General features: G+C 38.2%; 1 protein-coding gene across 8 annotated transcripts in view; it reads left to right on the top strand.

Moving 5' to 3' along the window:
* The window catches only part of PIGN (phosphatidylinositol glycan anchor biosynthesis class N), a 97,625-nt gene that overhangs the window by 31,786 nt on the left and 49,959 nt on the right, over positions 1-15,880 (top strand). For all 8 annotated transcript variants that reach the window (XR_014952560.1, XM_085571083.1, XM_021552348.3 and 5 more), the window contains exons 8-12: positions 2,520-2,636; positions 6,495-6,535; positions 8,060-8,119; positions 9,214-9,306; positions 11,182-11,237. Coding sequence is in view for 7 of the 8 variants with exons in the window: in XM_085571083.1 (XP_085427209.1) it covers positions 2,520-2,636; positions 6,495-6,535; positions 8,060-8,119; positions 9,214-9,306; positions 11,182-11,237 (367 nt within the window). In the remaining variant the exon portion in view is untranslated. The remainder of the gene's footprint in view (positions 1-2,519; positions 2,637-6,494; positions 6,536-8,059; positions 8,120-9,213; positions 9,307-11,181; positions 11,238-15,880) is intronic.

The following is a 15,880-nucleotide window of genomic DNA, read 5'->3' as shown; positions in this document are numbered from 1 at the left end:
TATGCTACCCTTTTGGACAGGCTGCTCTGCTGCTTGCCTGCCCTGATGGAGGGGGACAAGTTTTCTTTATCTACAATCTGAACTTCCTTTGTATCAAATTATGGCTGTTCTGTCATACTCCCACCGTGTGCCACAGTGACAGTCTGGCTCCATCCTCTCTCGAGCCCCCCTCACAGGGGGTACAGGCAGGCTGCTCTGCTATCTTCTCCCCAAAGCTGTTTCTTCTCTAGGCTGAACAAGTCCCCTCAGCTGCTTCTCACAGGGCAAGTACTCTTCACTGAGACCATTCCAGATGATGGGTGTCTTTCTGGTACCAAAGGAGCCCAAAACTGGATCCAGTGTCTATGGGTTGTCTCACAGGTACTGAACAGAGGAGAACAATCCTTTCCCTGTGCCATTCTCCTGTTAACACTGCCTTTGGTGTATTGGCCTTCTTCACTGCCAAAGTGAGCTGCAGGGGTCTTCTCATTATGTATTGGATTGTTTGCAGGGGGAATAAAAGGTGTTAGCAGTAACTTATTGAGGCTTTGAAAACCACTTGTCTGTCATAGTTTTCTGTCATCTCTTTGTCTTGAAGGAAGAGCTTGATCTTGTGCCAGAAGTGTTAATAACTTTGAAGTTGACTTTAGTGAATATGAGAGCAAACCCAGGGGTTTTGCTCAGGCCCATTGTGAGCTGTCTGAAGGATAGTTCACGAGTTTTTATTTGGGCTGGTTGGTAATATCAGCCCCTGCTGCAGCCTTTCAGTGGTTATTTGCATAATGGGTTGTGCACCAGTTTTAAAACATATTAAACATTGGAAGGATGGAGAGGCCTGTTAAGGAAAGAAATATTATCTGAATTAGAAATTATCAAAGACTTTGTGGTTGCTGGCAAAAGCCAATGGTGTCACTTGTTTTCTCAGTCTGGCCCCATGATTTTGCTTTAATTGATGTCAGAAAGAATTGCTGACCACCAACACAGGGTGTTCCATACCCACCCTGACCTTGGTCTCTTGTTCCTGCTACCATCCTGGCACAAGTACCTGTGTAGTATGCTGGACTATGGAACAGACAGCTAAACAACAGCACCCGTTTTCCCTCTTTTCCCTGAAGAAGTCTATTTGGAGAGTGCTGGAGGTGGAACCAGGAACTGACCCAGCTGAAAAGAATTACTTTTCTTCCCCTCTTGTTATTCAAATCAGAACTGGAACAGTTCTTTATAACAGGGAGGGAGTGTGTACAGCTGTCTTTCTCAGCTCTATCTATCTTAAAGTATTCATAGAGGTAGAATCTCAGTGAAATGCTGATGGAGCTGGTGGCTTGGCTAAATTTTCCTCCTGCAGTAATAAGAATATAATGGATATAAGAAATAATCTCTGGTCCCTGGAAGATACAGGAAGTGGTCTCTCCATAAGCTCTTTTCCCAAGTTCTTCAAAGGAAAGCAGTTGTTGTTGTTTTTTGAACCCAGAGGGTGCCTACCAAGAAAACATCAGAAATCTAATTCCCAGACCAGTGTGTTCATAAACTTTGGGTTGTTTAAAATAAGCAAAGTTGGCTATTCAGCTGTTTTAAGGACAGAATTGGGTATGATGTTTGGAATAGCCTTGAGGTTGCACAACAGTGTGCTTTGTCTGTTCTTTGTATTCATTAAAATATATATTTATAGACAGGGAAAAACATGTCTATGCAAATATAAAGAAAATGTGTAATCTTGTAGACCATGCAGAGACCCACATAGGGCTTGTATAACAAAGTCCTTCCCTTTGAGGCTGGGTAATCTCATTGCTCCGGTACCTCACCCACCGGGTTCAATGACCAGCATTTCTTTCGAGCTCGTGTGGCTCCTGCTTTAATACAGCTGCTGCTGAGATGTCATTTTCAACCTTCCTGCTTTTTGGTGGCTGATGTGTTAATCTGGAGGGAATCAATTTTCCCAGGGAAGAAAATAATGTTTTATCAATTTTTAAGGAGTGTGCTACTAGACTTTAAAACCTTAAAAATGAACTTCTGTCACTGTTGGAATGTGATGACAGTTCCAATGAATATTGCTTCCTTGTCTCAAAGTGGAAGTCTAATTCTTATTCAGAGGTCAGTTCTGTATGATTTTTTTTTTCATGTGTGCCTATTGTTACTGAAATCAGGCATTCTTGGTTTAGTTGAGATGCTCAGGATAAGCACGTGTACGTGTTTTGAGCTGGTAACTCCACCATATGTTGAGGCTTTAAAAATATTATGGCTTTATTTTCTGTATGTTAAAAATGTGCGGATTTTAGTATAAAAAGTTCTGTCTATTTAGTCTTGACTTAACTTGTACTGATTTCCCAACTTGAAAATTGAATGTAGCCCTTATTGTTAGTGACATAAAAATAAGCTATGAAGCTGGAATAGGTTGTCCGTAACAGGCTTTTAGTATGTCTGTATCAAGAGCTTAGTACATGTGTGCATATTTTTATTGAACATAGATTTTGTTTGTTTTTACAGCACATGTCTTAAAGTTTCTATTTTTCTTGTTTGGTTGTTTCTGTTTTTCTTCTTAGGATCTCATGGAGCTGGTCATCCCTCAGAAACTTTAACACCACTGATTGTTTGGGGTGCTGGGGTAAATTATCCTCAGAAAGTTACAACCCAGTTATTTGAAGACAATTTTTTGAAAGGTAGGTAAAATATAAGACTTAGGTGAAAGATTGTGCTGGAAACAGATGTTTTTAACTATTACACCCGCTGAGCTTTGCTAACATCTGTTCAATTTCAGTAAGTGTGATTTGTTTTGTGTGATGTGTAAGGAAAAGATGACAGGATATGTCTAAGGAAGCTACTGCAAAATCAGGTAAATAACATCAGTCACTTTTCTTTTCTAATCATAGAATTGAAACCGTTCTCTCTTTGTTGACAGGAGGCTATTCATGCTCCTAAAACTTCATTCCAGGAGACTTAATTTTTAACTCCCAGAGGCTGAATGATATTAGTACAGAAACATAAGTTGGCAAGTTCAAAGACACCTTTCTAACTTCACAGCACAACCCTGTGGACTTTCCAGGGGCCGTCTTGTCTCATTTGCATCCTTGCAGCTGTTGTGCAAATGTAGACTGCTTTTTCAATGAAAAATGTGATTCTTCACTGTTATTTTTCCCTTTTCTAATTTATTTAAGAGTAAACCTTTTTTAAAAGGAATGAGTTTTTATTATTTCACATACATAATGCAATAAACGCTGTCTTACTGAAATATCAATGGGGTTAGAGAGTCTTTAACATGTGATTAAATTGTTCAAGCTGTTCCTCTTTGATGTGCCCCATTCTTGTGACCTGCTCTGTTTCTTAAGGTACCTTCAGTCTTGGGTTGTTGCTCATGATCAATGAGGTAATGACTTTCTATTTTATTGGATTGTTTGTCAAGGTACGTTAGAGAAAACAGGCAAAAATTACTTCAGTCCTGAGGTTTTAACTCTGTCCTGCTATTGAGAAGGTGTTTGGAAACAGCTTAGGTAATTTTAGAAATAGTGCTAACTTTTCACTCTTCGCACCTAACTGCTGCTATAAAACGATGACATCTGTGATAAAACTGAAAATGAGTTGTAGGAAAAAAATAGAAAGCAGAATAAAACAACTGATTTTGATGTTTATGATGGCTGATCTGCTAGACTTTTAAGGACATTTGATATCTAAGGGTTGATCTGCAATAGTTGAATTTTACATCTGTCAGTTTCCGTGATTGCCAGCAGCTTTAGCACAAACCTCAACGTCTGACTTCAAGTCATGATGAAGATTATGTGAGAGATTTCAAAAAAGATGAGCATTGAGCTGAGGTGCACAGTAGGGAAAGCTATATGGCCCTCATCTATTAGGCAATATGTATTTACTTAAAGGATGACATTTGTCTGCACCCTGCTATGCCTGCTTCATATTTTCCTTCTAAAGGTTAAAAAAACCAGCAAACCAAATAACCACACAAAAAACCAAGTACACCAAAGCAAACGTCAGAAATTCCTCCATTCATTTTTTACTAGCTTTGCATCTGTCAAGCATGTTGTTGCTTTGTTTAGACCTTACAGATTCTTAATTGGCAAGGATAATCTCTCTTGGAGATTTGAGACACTCCGAGTATCTTGGGAGTTTGAATTCCTATTTGAGTAATAAATTATCTTCCTTAAAAGGGACTGTTCTCTCTATGGCAGTACATCAGAGCTTCTAGTAGGTTACATAGCTTAGAAGACAGAATTGTTGAAATGGAGCTTGGCACTTGCACAGATCAATACAGTTCAGCTACTCCATTGTTACAATCCCAGATATTTTCACAAAGTTGATGTATAAAAGAAAAGCTGTTTAAAAGAATTCTCTTGAAATGTTCTTTGAATCTGTCTTTCCTGCACAGTCACAGCTGCAGCTGTGACTGTGTGCAGGGCAGGAGAGTGTTTTCAAGACTTCTGTATCACTGATGTATGCAGGTGTCAGGCTTACATTTCTAGTTGCATGCTCCAATGTTCAAGTTCTTTCATCTATTGACAATTCTTTCTAATTTCTGCAAGTGTTTATGGAAATACTGACAGAATGTTTCTAATGCTGACAAACTTCTTATGATCAGTGCAAGCAGGCTGTAGGCAGCTCAGTGAACTGTCTTTCTTCTCATTGTTGCCATGGAGGGTCATACCCCCCAAAGGCAGTGCCAACAGGCAGGATTTAGCCTGTCCAGTCTATCACAGAGAGATGAATGTGTTCCTTGGGTGGCCAGAAGGGCAGAGAGTCTGCTCTGGGTTGGCAGCCTTCTCCTCAGCAGTTTTGTCACCTGTGCTCTGCCTTCCCCCAGGCCTGCTCATTCAATCCTCTTGGAAAGATTTGTTATGGCAGCCTTGCATCCTGTGGGCGACATATGGTATTACCCATTTGGCCACTGGTTTGACCCTTCTTCAGAAGGAAGGAGATTACAGAACTGCTCTCTAGCTCCTCAGGGGCTGATGGTTGGCCCTGGGGCACAAGCCCAGAGGAGCTTGTGACTGAAGGCACAACCTCCTGCAGCATCAGGGCGTGGGGTGCTTGATACAAGCCTGCTTTGTAGGGGGCTCAGCCTGCTTTGCCACAACTGAGGGAGCTCAGTGTAACCTCCACTAGTTTGGCTTCTGTGAGGTTTTATGTGAGATTTTCTTTGGTTCATGTAGCCTCATCCTCAGCCTCTTTTTGAACTGGCACTTCCCTGCTGTTTCCCCAGACTGTTTGCATCTGACAGCCCAGCGGGCTGCAGTAAAAGCAGGGCAGGATAAAGGCAAAAAAAAACCCCTCTGTAAAGTGGGTGGAAAACTGCTGAGCACTGTACAGGAAACCTAGACAGTGAGCTGGAATCATAAACCAGTGTGGGCAGCCAAGATGCCTCACTCCTGGAAGTACAGCCTAGACTGGGCAGTCTGTAGGTGTGTCCTAGTCCTTAGGAACTCCTGGGCTCAGTGTCCTGTGGCTCCTGGTCCAAAGCAGATGTCTTCAATTCTGCATTTTAGAATGTATGAGTAGGGCTCATGAGATGAAAAAAATTCTGACAAAAAGAGATGTTTTCTCTAGCAGAGATACAGTTTCTTCCTACCTTAGGCATATTTTATGTGTGCATAGACAGTTTTTCAATGTTTTTCTTTGGAAAATTGTATTTAAAAGGAAAACGGGCAATTTATTTATGTAATAGAAATATGGGTAAGAGTCTGTTTCTAGAAATATAAATCCATTTCCTTTTCTGGGAAGCAAAAGGAAGCAAACTTGTACATTTTGGTGTGAGTTTAACAGAACTGGTGATTAATGCTGCTAATACTTCTCCTGTGTTGCCATGGTAGCTGTCTCACTACTGTTAAAGTACAAGTCTGCTCTTTGGGGTGCTTGTACTCAGACCCCCCAAGGTAGCAGTGGTATGAACTAATTGCTAAAAATGAGTTTGGTGTATGCAATACTGTAGATGTATGAAAGAAAAAAACAAAACCAAACCTTCCTAAACTCTGTTTTTAAGTAACTCTCCACCCCCAAAGAAAGCAGGCAGTTTTCTCTTTATTTCCTTGCAGGCCAGCATAGAGCAGGAGAATATAATTTTCAACCAAATTTTTGTATGATGTGCCAAAGCTTTAGGATCTAATGTTTGTACCAATGCATTTAGGACCTTGGGTTAGCCTTTTTTACAAACCGTTGAAGAGATACTATACATTTCCTAAATCCGAGTTTGATTCTTTTAGTTGGCACAGGAAAAAAAAAAAAGCCTTGGCCTTTTTTCTACTGATCTAGGTCACAATTGCAGGCAGCAATTTATCCTGCTGGATAAAAGAAAATGTGAACTGAAATGAATGCACTTTGTTGTTTCTGCCTGTTGAGTTCCATCTGTAACCCTTCTTGGGTTAGCATCCTCATGTAAAATCATAATTTTCTTTAGTACCAACACTACAGAAAATGGCAACAAGATATTAAATGTCAACTGAACTTGAAGTGTCCTTTGAAATCTGTGTAGATTAGCTGTTCAGATGCTCTGGTTTTTTTGGGTTTTTTTTTTGCAGAATGGAAACTGGAGAACTTGAAGAGGCTTGATGTCAATCAGGTATCAAGCATACTTAATTTAATAGTTCCTAAGTTTTCACCTTAAATTATAAGTTTTGTGTGATTTAAAGTAATTTACTTAATTTAAATGAATGATTACACCAGTGTACCATTTCCCTTAAAACAGAAACCACAATAACATTATGAGGATAAGTTCAAATTGCTGTTGACATGTGACAGCTGCACATACAACAACTCCTGAAGATGCATTATTGCACCATTTATTTAAGGAATCCCACACAGCTGTAGGAAGAATGCAGTACAATATACCAGGTCCCCCAAGCTGCTGTTACTAAATCAAAACCATTTCTTGCTATAGTGGTAAACTGTGGGATTTTTTCATCTGTGATTGTGGCCCAAATATTTTGCAGTTTAGACAATTAGTACTGTGAAGGAAGAAAAGAATGTGAACTGCTTTTCCTTTGATCCTAAATCAGTCAAGCTTTTTAAAACTGTGGTGCTTCATCATCCTACAAAAACCTATGAATATATGTTAAACCTATATGAATAACAGACTCCAAACCTACACAAACAAGGGAAATAATCTCATGCTAGAAGGTTCAAATTGGGAATGTTCTGGATCAGTTGCTTTCATCAAAGCACTGGTACGATACTACAAAAAAATATTAGTTTTCCTCTCAAGGCTGGTAGGAGTTACGGCATTGTTGTTTTGAGACTGTGAAGAAGAGTCTTACTTTGTCCTGGATAATTGAGTTCCCAAAGACAGAGCTTTTGTCCTGTAGTACACATGGGACTAGGGGTAAAAATAGCAAATGAGACTTCTAATTATCATTACACTCCAGGTGTATTTTTCTCCACAAATAATGGTTTGGAATCTGCCCAGTAGATTTGAGGCTGGAGTGGTTTCAGTGCAATTTCTTCAGATTTACGCTGGAGAAACAAAGAATTTTGGTGTGGAGTTTTATATTAAGGTAGAATATAAACCTGGTATGAGGCAGTGTTTATTATCACAAATAGAAGGAAATGGTAACTTTTTTTATGAGATGCCTTGGTGTAGATTAAAGGCCCTTTCTGAGGGCTGATTGGACATTAAAAAACTGCAGAAACTCCCTCTGAAGGGGAGAAGGTGAGTAATCTGCGCTGTGGAGGCATGGGATAAAGAATATTGTGAAAAGCAGTATATCCAGTATACTGCTTAAAACTAAGTATTAAATTAGTTCTTTTGGTCATATAAATAGTTGTAAAAAGTGGTATGCCTCTCTGAGTGAAGTAAAGGAGGTGCTGAATTTCTGCAAATAAATACTGGGGTGGTTATATTTGCTTTTCAAATGAAATGTATTTTTTCAAGCTCATTCAGCAGCGAAGCTTCACATTTTGAATCTAATCATGCCATGGCTACTAGATACTAAAAAACCAAAGTACTGTAAAGGAGAGATATATGTATAACAACTTGGCAATATTACATAATTATCTTTTGCATATGCAGGCACATTAAAATTAAGCTGAATTTATTATCTCTAGAGGCTGAAACTATGTTAAAATGGGAATGCTTCTGTTTGCACAGGCTGATATTGCACCACTGATGGCTTCCCTTATTGGTGTGCCTTTCCCTCTGAACTCTGTGGTAAGAAGTACAAATGTTTTTCTATGTTTTTCTATGTTCACCATAAAGGAAGAGGTGTTGGGGACAAGACTTGAGGTGTGTGAGGAGAAGGATTACAGATTTGTAAAAGTGCTATAGGGTGTGAAGACTGTTTGTAGTTTTAATTTTATGTGTGTATCTTTAGTTTAGAATACAAATTTAAATGTTTTTAATTTATTGTATAGGGCTTTTAATTGGAGAGGCAGCTGGTCCTTTTGTAATCTGCAACTTTATACTCTTGACTATATAAAAGTTTTTTGTTGCTTTGTTTTCAGGGATGGTAAAAATGAAATATGGTTTGAATAACACATGATTGTGATCATGAAAGCTAAGCCTGTAAACAAGCCAGTTCTTGCAATTTAATGTTCAATTATTTCTTGATTAAACTAGTGTACTTTCTTCAGATGTTATCTTCTGCCTCCAATTTAGAGGCAGAAGATAACATCTGTTCAGTGAGATGGCTTTTACTTTTAGTTTCTCTCATGTATTATTACATAGTCCAAAAGTTGCCTCATAAATATCGAATTGACAATTAGCATTTCATTAGTGTGCTGCCACACTGCTAGTTCCATATATAAAACACCTATTTACAGCATATTTTTTGAATTATGTCTTCTGGAGTCTCTGTCCCAGGGATTGTCCCCCTGTCTTGCACTCACTGCTGGTTGTGTGAGGAAAGCTGCCCAACACAGGGTGGCATGGGAACTTCTCACTTTCCTACCACAAGTACTGGATTGAGTCAGGCCCAGGTGAGGCTTTGGGTAGAAGACTGTTAGGGTTATCAAAAATGGCTTCTGATTAGAGGTTGAGTTTATATTATTTTACACTATATAGTTTAGTAACACCTTCTGTTGTTTATGTTTTTTGCATTCCTGTAGAAGCTGAGATATTACAAACAATCCCTATGATGTTGCAAATCTGTGTGAGAAGAATATTTTCAAAGTAGTTACATGAGTTATTTCAGCACTAATTTGAAGTGTTCTTACTGCTTATTTGGCCAGCAATTCAGTTAAGAGAAATTCCTGTTATTTAATTTTTTTTTTTTTTTACTTATTATCTGTATTTTTCTTCCTCAGGGAACTCTACCTCTGGAGTATCTGAACACTAGTGCTCTTTTCAAAGCAGAGAGCATGTTTACCAATGCTATTCAGATTCTTGAGCAATTTAAGGTACTAAACATATGGTGAAAAAGCCCAACTTATTTGAATAATAGCTGTTGCTATGTGTAAAATAATTGTATGACTTATCCTATACATAGTATGCTAAGTTGAAAGGATTAAAATTGAATGTGCATTCATTTGATTGAATAGCTGTGAGACTTATCTGAAGAAGCTTGAAAGACTTTAATAAGGAAGTTTGGTTGTTTTTTTCTAAGGAGAATAGCTTTTTTCTTTCTTCTTATCAAAAATGGTAATGTTTATTGGTGTTAAAGTAAACCTACTTGCAGTATGTAGGTGGAATACTGGTACCAGAGAAGGGAAATAATGCCTTTGCAATGGGGGCTGGAAGACAAGGCCTTAAATCAAGGGTCAGTACACAAACAGATCAGAAAGGTAATAGCCTCCTGTGCATTAAAGAAATTAAATTAGTGGCCTAATTAACTTTTAGCTAATGCTGTTGTGTCTGTTGTTTTGCTTTGCAAGTGTTCATCTCTGGCTTCTCTGTCTTGATTCATTTAATATTGGATATTACATTACATTATTGGATATTACACATGAGTGGTCCAAATAAAAAAGGTTCTGTTTCACTAACCAGTGGAGTGAGAAGCTTTCCAAAATCCTAGTTTTGGCAAGACATAGAAATGCTCTGAGGGTAAACCATCCTCCACAGATACCAGCTGAGACACAAAAGAGCTGATAACAAAAGAACTGTTATCCTGTCTGGAAATTCATGTCATGATAGTGAAACAATGAACTAGCATGAGATGACTTGCATGAGATTAGCACCTTCAGGCATGGCAGGTTCACAAAGTTGTGGATACCAGGGTGGCAGTGTCAGCAGCAAGAATCACTTTAAAAATATGATGGAGAGCTGGCATGTTAACAGGGAAAGTAACTGGTGGGGTTGGGTGTGAAGTTTGAAGCATGCTGATACCACCTCTGCAGTTGGAAGACCTATGCTTTAAGAATTAAGGATGACTCAGATATTTTTCAGTTAAATTGGTATCTTGGAGATTATTTAAAAATCAAAGTAGTCATGCTTCTCCTTTCCTTTGAGCTTACTTTGTTCTTTTGTTCTGTAGTGCTGGGTTGTTGGTGGTGGTGGTGGCTCGTTTTTAGCATTGTATTGGAATGATCCTGTCTGCATTTCCTTTGAATTTCCTTTTTCTCTGCTGAAGCAGAAGCAGACTGACTTAGACATGCCAAGTGGATTTTTACTTTTGCTGTGATGGGCTGACCTGACCATAGTTTGTGCTCCCTGGGGATGATGTTGCCTTGGATGGATAGGATAAAATGTGTGGTTGCTACTTCCAGCTGTCAGGTTTTACAAGTAGGGTGCTTAGGAAGTTCCTGACTACACATTATGCCAGCTGTCAGACTTGACTCAGGCAGCTGCAGGAGACCTTGAAGATGTTTTGGAAGACCTTGGACAAAGTGGCTCTGATGGCACCAAAATTTTCCATTTTTGTCCATGTGCAGGTTAATTGATTTACAGCATTGCTTTAGTGATGTTTGTGCAGTGTACTGGTGCCTGTCTGGCATAAATGGTGCTGGTTTCATTGAAGGTGGTTGTCACTGAAGCCTGGTAACACTTCTAGCCATGTCTTCCTTTTATCCTGCAAACTGTAGAAGGCCTTTTGAGAAAAGTAATGGCTGGAGCATGGCTTATTTTATTTACTTTAGAGTGGGTCTGTTTCCAGGAACTCAGAGGAGTTTTGCATACTTGAGTATAACACCCAGTTTCATGGACAGCATATTGATAGTGTGATTTCATTCCTTTTCCAAAGTCTTAGAAATTTCCTGTAATCTTTTGTAGTTTAATTCTTGATACAATTTTTGATTTGTTGCCACTTGCATATAATGATTTAATGCTCTTTTATGCAGGTTAAGATGAGTCAGAAAAAGGAAACTACATTGTCAATTCTGTTCACACCATTCAAGTAAGTGTCTGTAAAAACTATGTAAATTTTACCTGATTGGTTGTCTTACCACTTACTTTGGTATTTCGGTGAGCTGCAACAACACATTCAGTCATTTAAATCTTTTTTAGATGGTAGTTTTTATCTGACTTTGAAACTTTGCCCTAGAACTCTATGCAGTTAACTGCTTCTTCTCACCAATAACTGCTTCTTATCTCATGTTAAGATAGATTTATTTTTTTAAATCTCTTCCTTACATTTTATTTTCCATTAAGGGTTATTTATCTAAGTTTTTTTTTTTATGCTATAGCTATAGAAATTACACTGATTTTTTTTTTCTTGCTATGGTTTATTCAGCATTCTTTGGGAGATACTAGTCTCTATAGATCAGGAAGTTCAATCTGTTAATTTATATATATATATATATATATATATATATAAAAGTTGAAGTAAGAATTGTTTCTTCTGTGATTTAAATGCTAACAAAGAATAAATAAAATGCTTTGCATCCAGAAAAGAACCTTACAGTGTTTAGCATTTGTGTTGCCTGGTCTTAGTGTTTCCAGGCTGTGAAGGAGTCTTTGTAGTGATTTGTGTATCTGGGAACTCTATTCTAATGTATCAAACAGTTACTGCTCCCCTCACTCTTCTGTCTTATCTAATTAAAGCTGCTTTTTCTTTTTCCTTTCTTCTGTAAAGGTTTTTAAAAGCTTTGCTATGGATGTACGTGACAGTGTTCAGTTCTGCTCGCAGTTTGTGAAGTGCTCCAAAAATGCCTTGTCACCAAGAGCAGCTGTTTTCCTTTGGGAAATAGAGCAATGTTAATTAAGATCTTTAAATCATAGCAGCAGTAAAGCGTACTTGAGCTGCTTCCTGTGAAATATATTTATTGTTAAAGATGATTTCTGTCTCTCTGAACAGACAGTTGCTGTGTTATTTTATACCTCTAGCTTCTTCAAAGGGAAAGGTTCAAGAAAGTCTGTGAGACAAAAGTCAAGTTAATCTTGGGCACATAATGAATCCTTTAGAACAAATTCTGAATAAGAATGACAGCTGCATTATCAAAGAATTTACTGATCTGTATGAAATAAAATGCCCATATGGAAAAGATGGACAGTCCTCTTTGATAAATGACTACTAGTTTAATTTTGCAGCTCTTTCAATTTTACCTTTCCTTGAGAAATGAGACTGAGTCTATTAAATAGGATGTGCTTTTCTTAATGCTATATTTGTCTTCTATGTATCTAAGTATTACCAATTGCTTTATGCATTGCTGTCTTTCTGTTTTATGATATGTTGGATCGTTTTAAGTGGAAATGCCAGAAACATTTATCACTTTGAAAATACAACTAAAACTTGGTATAAACATATTGTTACTTTGATATGGTCCACTGCAAAAATAAGTTTATTTTCTTTATATACTCCATGATTTTTTTCTGAATCAAAATTTTGGTTAATAGTTGTTCTAGGAAATGTTTTTATTTGAGACCAAAATAATTCCTTTGATGTGTGAATGTCATGGATGGAGTGATGCACCTCACTCATCAGAGAGAAGTGATAATTGTTTCACAATGTTTGATAGTAAATAGGACAGTGGTTAGCACGATTTAGTGACAAAGTACACTTGATTATTTACTGGATAGAGGATGGGTCAGAAAAAGCTGTCATGGAGACCCTCCTGTTGAGTTATGAGATACAGAGAAGAACCCCTTACATTCTAACCTCCTTCTCAGAGGGAGTTTAGATGCAGCTGGGTCCAGAATTAGTTACAGACTTGGTCGGTGGTTTGTGTCTAAAGGAATATACATGCACAAAACTTTGTGTTAGTTAGCTAAGATCCTAAGTTTGGCATGCTGTTAATCACCTGCCAAAGATCTGTTGTGGCAAGGCATCTGTCAGCCTTGAGGAGCAGCCAGTGTGGGTAGGGGAGCAAGGGAATCCATTACCACAGCGAAATGCCTTACAGGAATGTTGTGGGGATGAAGACTTTATTTGTTGCTTGAAATGATGCTGTTTATTCATACTAGGAAAGCAGAAAAAGATTCATACCATGGATGGTCATACACTAATATAAATACTCACCCACAGTGTGCTGGGAGTAGTTTGGCAAAATTCTGATTAGTCTTCACAGCTCTCTTTGACTTTCAAAACTTGGCTTATGTCTGGGAAGCTACCAAGGGGTCTTGTCCAACCTTTTATTAATAGCTGGAATGAAGTGGTTGAACACAAACTTATTTTTAGATGAGTAACTTCCTAGTGTTCCAGGTTGCAGGAACCAAAGGAAGACTGAAGGTAGTTTTAGGCATGACCTGTCTATACATCCATCCTGTGTGTGCAATGAACACAAGCCTGAACTTCTGCTGCAGTTGCATGATCTGATGAATTAGTATAAGGCAAACTAGATCTGTTCTTCACACAAATTATGCTTGAATCTGAATGCGATAGAGAGGCAAAGGCATACATCCCCTTCTACTGTCTTTGCTGAGACACTTTCTTGGTGGTAGATGAAAGGGTGTAGAAGGGTATAGTTACCTTTTCAGGAGAAGTTAAAAAATGCAGAGGTGGGGACACCTACCTCCTGTCCAGAGCAAGAGAAGTCTTGGTGTGCTGTGCTGTGTTTCAGAGTTGTTGGTAGCTGTATGGAGGTTGTGCTTCTGCAGAGCTGTATGCTCTTGGGAGTTGTCAGCCCAGGTTTAATGTCAGGTTTGACCCCTGATATGTATTAACCTATGGTTGGCCTTAGCTGCTGCTGCAGCTGAGCACAGTTCTGTGCCGTGTGTCTGCACTGCTGTCCTTTCATTCAGACACAAATAACTTCTTCCACTTCTGTTCATTTTCAGTTGCTGTACAAAGGAGTTATACTCTTTTTTTTAATCCTTCTAGTGACTGAAATATGTAACTTGAAGCTCAGAAAGTGTGTGCTCCAGCATATAATGCTTTTTTCCTTCATAGTTTATTGGAGGTTAGTGAAGTGTAATTCATGTCTGAAGTGCTTTGGAATCATGGAGTTATGTAGAAAATTTTAAATGCTTTCTTTTTTGCGACTGTTACAGATTTTGTGCTATTTCAGCAACTTGGTGACCTGAAAATGAACAAGCATATCTCTGAGAACTGAATTTCTTAAATTATTTAAAGATGTAGTTGAATAAAGTCTGTATAATAGAAATGTAGATATGAGCTCCAGAAGAAATCTTGAGTTTAGAATTTCAGATTGAGGCATTCTGTTTTTGAAGGTGCAAGTACTAATGAATACGATATTTTCAGAGTAGGAGAGAGGAAAAGATATATTCACAAACAATGTGCTCTGTAGAAATTGCAGCTTAACAGAAACTTAACCTGGACTTAATTTTTTCAGTCAGAAATAGCATTAAAATGATTGTTTTTATATTCTGAGGGAAAAAAATCCTGTTTTCTCATTTGATTTTCAGGTGTTTTTTTACTGAGTTTGTAGAAAACTGTTAATGACCTTCTGCTGCAACAATTCAAAAGCTAGTGTTTGAGTTGTATGTTGAATATATTGCACCAAAAGCATTAAGCTAGTATACACATATATATTTATGGATAAAATAAGCCTATTTTGAAAGTGTTGGCAACAGAGGAAGAATATTGAATTGATACAAAGCTTCTGATTTCCACAGGGAATCTCATCCCTAGCAAAAGTGTGGCTGGCACAGTGGACAGGAAATGAAGGAGGCCAGTAGATATGTGCCCTTTCCTACTTGGATCTAAATTGCATCTCTCTGAAATCCATCTGTCAGGTGTATAATGATGAGAAGGAGGAGGATGGAGCTGATAATTTTGCTATGTGATAGAAACTTCAGTATTGTCTACTTGACCAGACTTGAGGTGGGTTAGAGTTTGGATAGCTCTGTCTATTAATAAGGATGTATCTGGCTGCCAGTAATGCTATTTTTGTTTTATGGAAGTGCCTTCATCAAAGAACATATCTGGGTAAAAGTGTGTCTTAAAGCTACTTGTGAAACTTGTGAAACTGTTGTTCTCAACATTTCAGAAACTCAGCTCCAATTCTACATTTTATTCTAATTTATTCTGCAAGGCAAGGTGCGGTATCACTTCCTTATACTGAACACTTACCTGCAGTTCTAGTTGGATATATAAAAGAAGTTACTATCTGAAATTTGTTTCCTTCCCACTTCCTCTCTCTCCCTACCTTTTTTTACCCATCTACAAAAGACATATTTCAAAAACCATTTACTTAGCAAAATCAGAGGCTTTTCTCAGACTTCTGAGAAGAAAAGCACAATGCTTTGACCTTTATGTGTAAGAAAAGGAGGTGCCAAGATACCAGATGCTTTGAAGGAAGTGAGAGGACAAATCTGAAGATTGCTGACAGAGGAAAACTGATGTCCAGGATAGTGAACTATCTTAGCTTTCTGACCATTTGATGTACCTTAGGGCAACTGCCAAGCTGGCACAGCTCAAAGATGAGTGTGCCAAGGGGCCAGATGCTACTATTGCAAAATCATTCCCAAAGTTGGCATCTCTGGCCTGTAGAAGTAATCCTACAAGAAGCGTCAGAAGGACAGGGTGGTCTGGTGAGTAAATGGTGCATCAGAGTTGCCCTAAAATCTGCGTAACCAATTAGTGCAATTTTATTGTCCCAACAGATACAAGAGATTTAAGATAATAAATTACACAAAAGC

This window comes from Lonchura striata, chromosome 2, assembly GCF_050655825.1.
Source record: "Lonchura striata isolate lonStrDom1 chromosome 2, ASM5065582v1, whole genome shotgun sequence".
NCBI classification, from domain to species: Eukaryota; Metazoa; Chordata; class Aves; order Passeriformes; family Estrildidae; genus Lonchura; species Lonchura striata.
The sequence above is the reverse complement of the archived record's forward strand: the minus strand, read 5'-3'. Positions and strand labels throughout refer to the sequence as shown.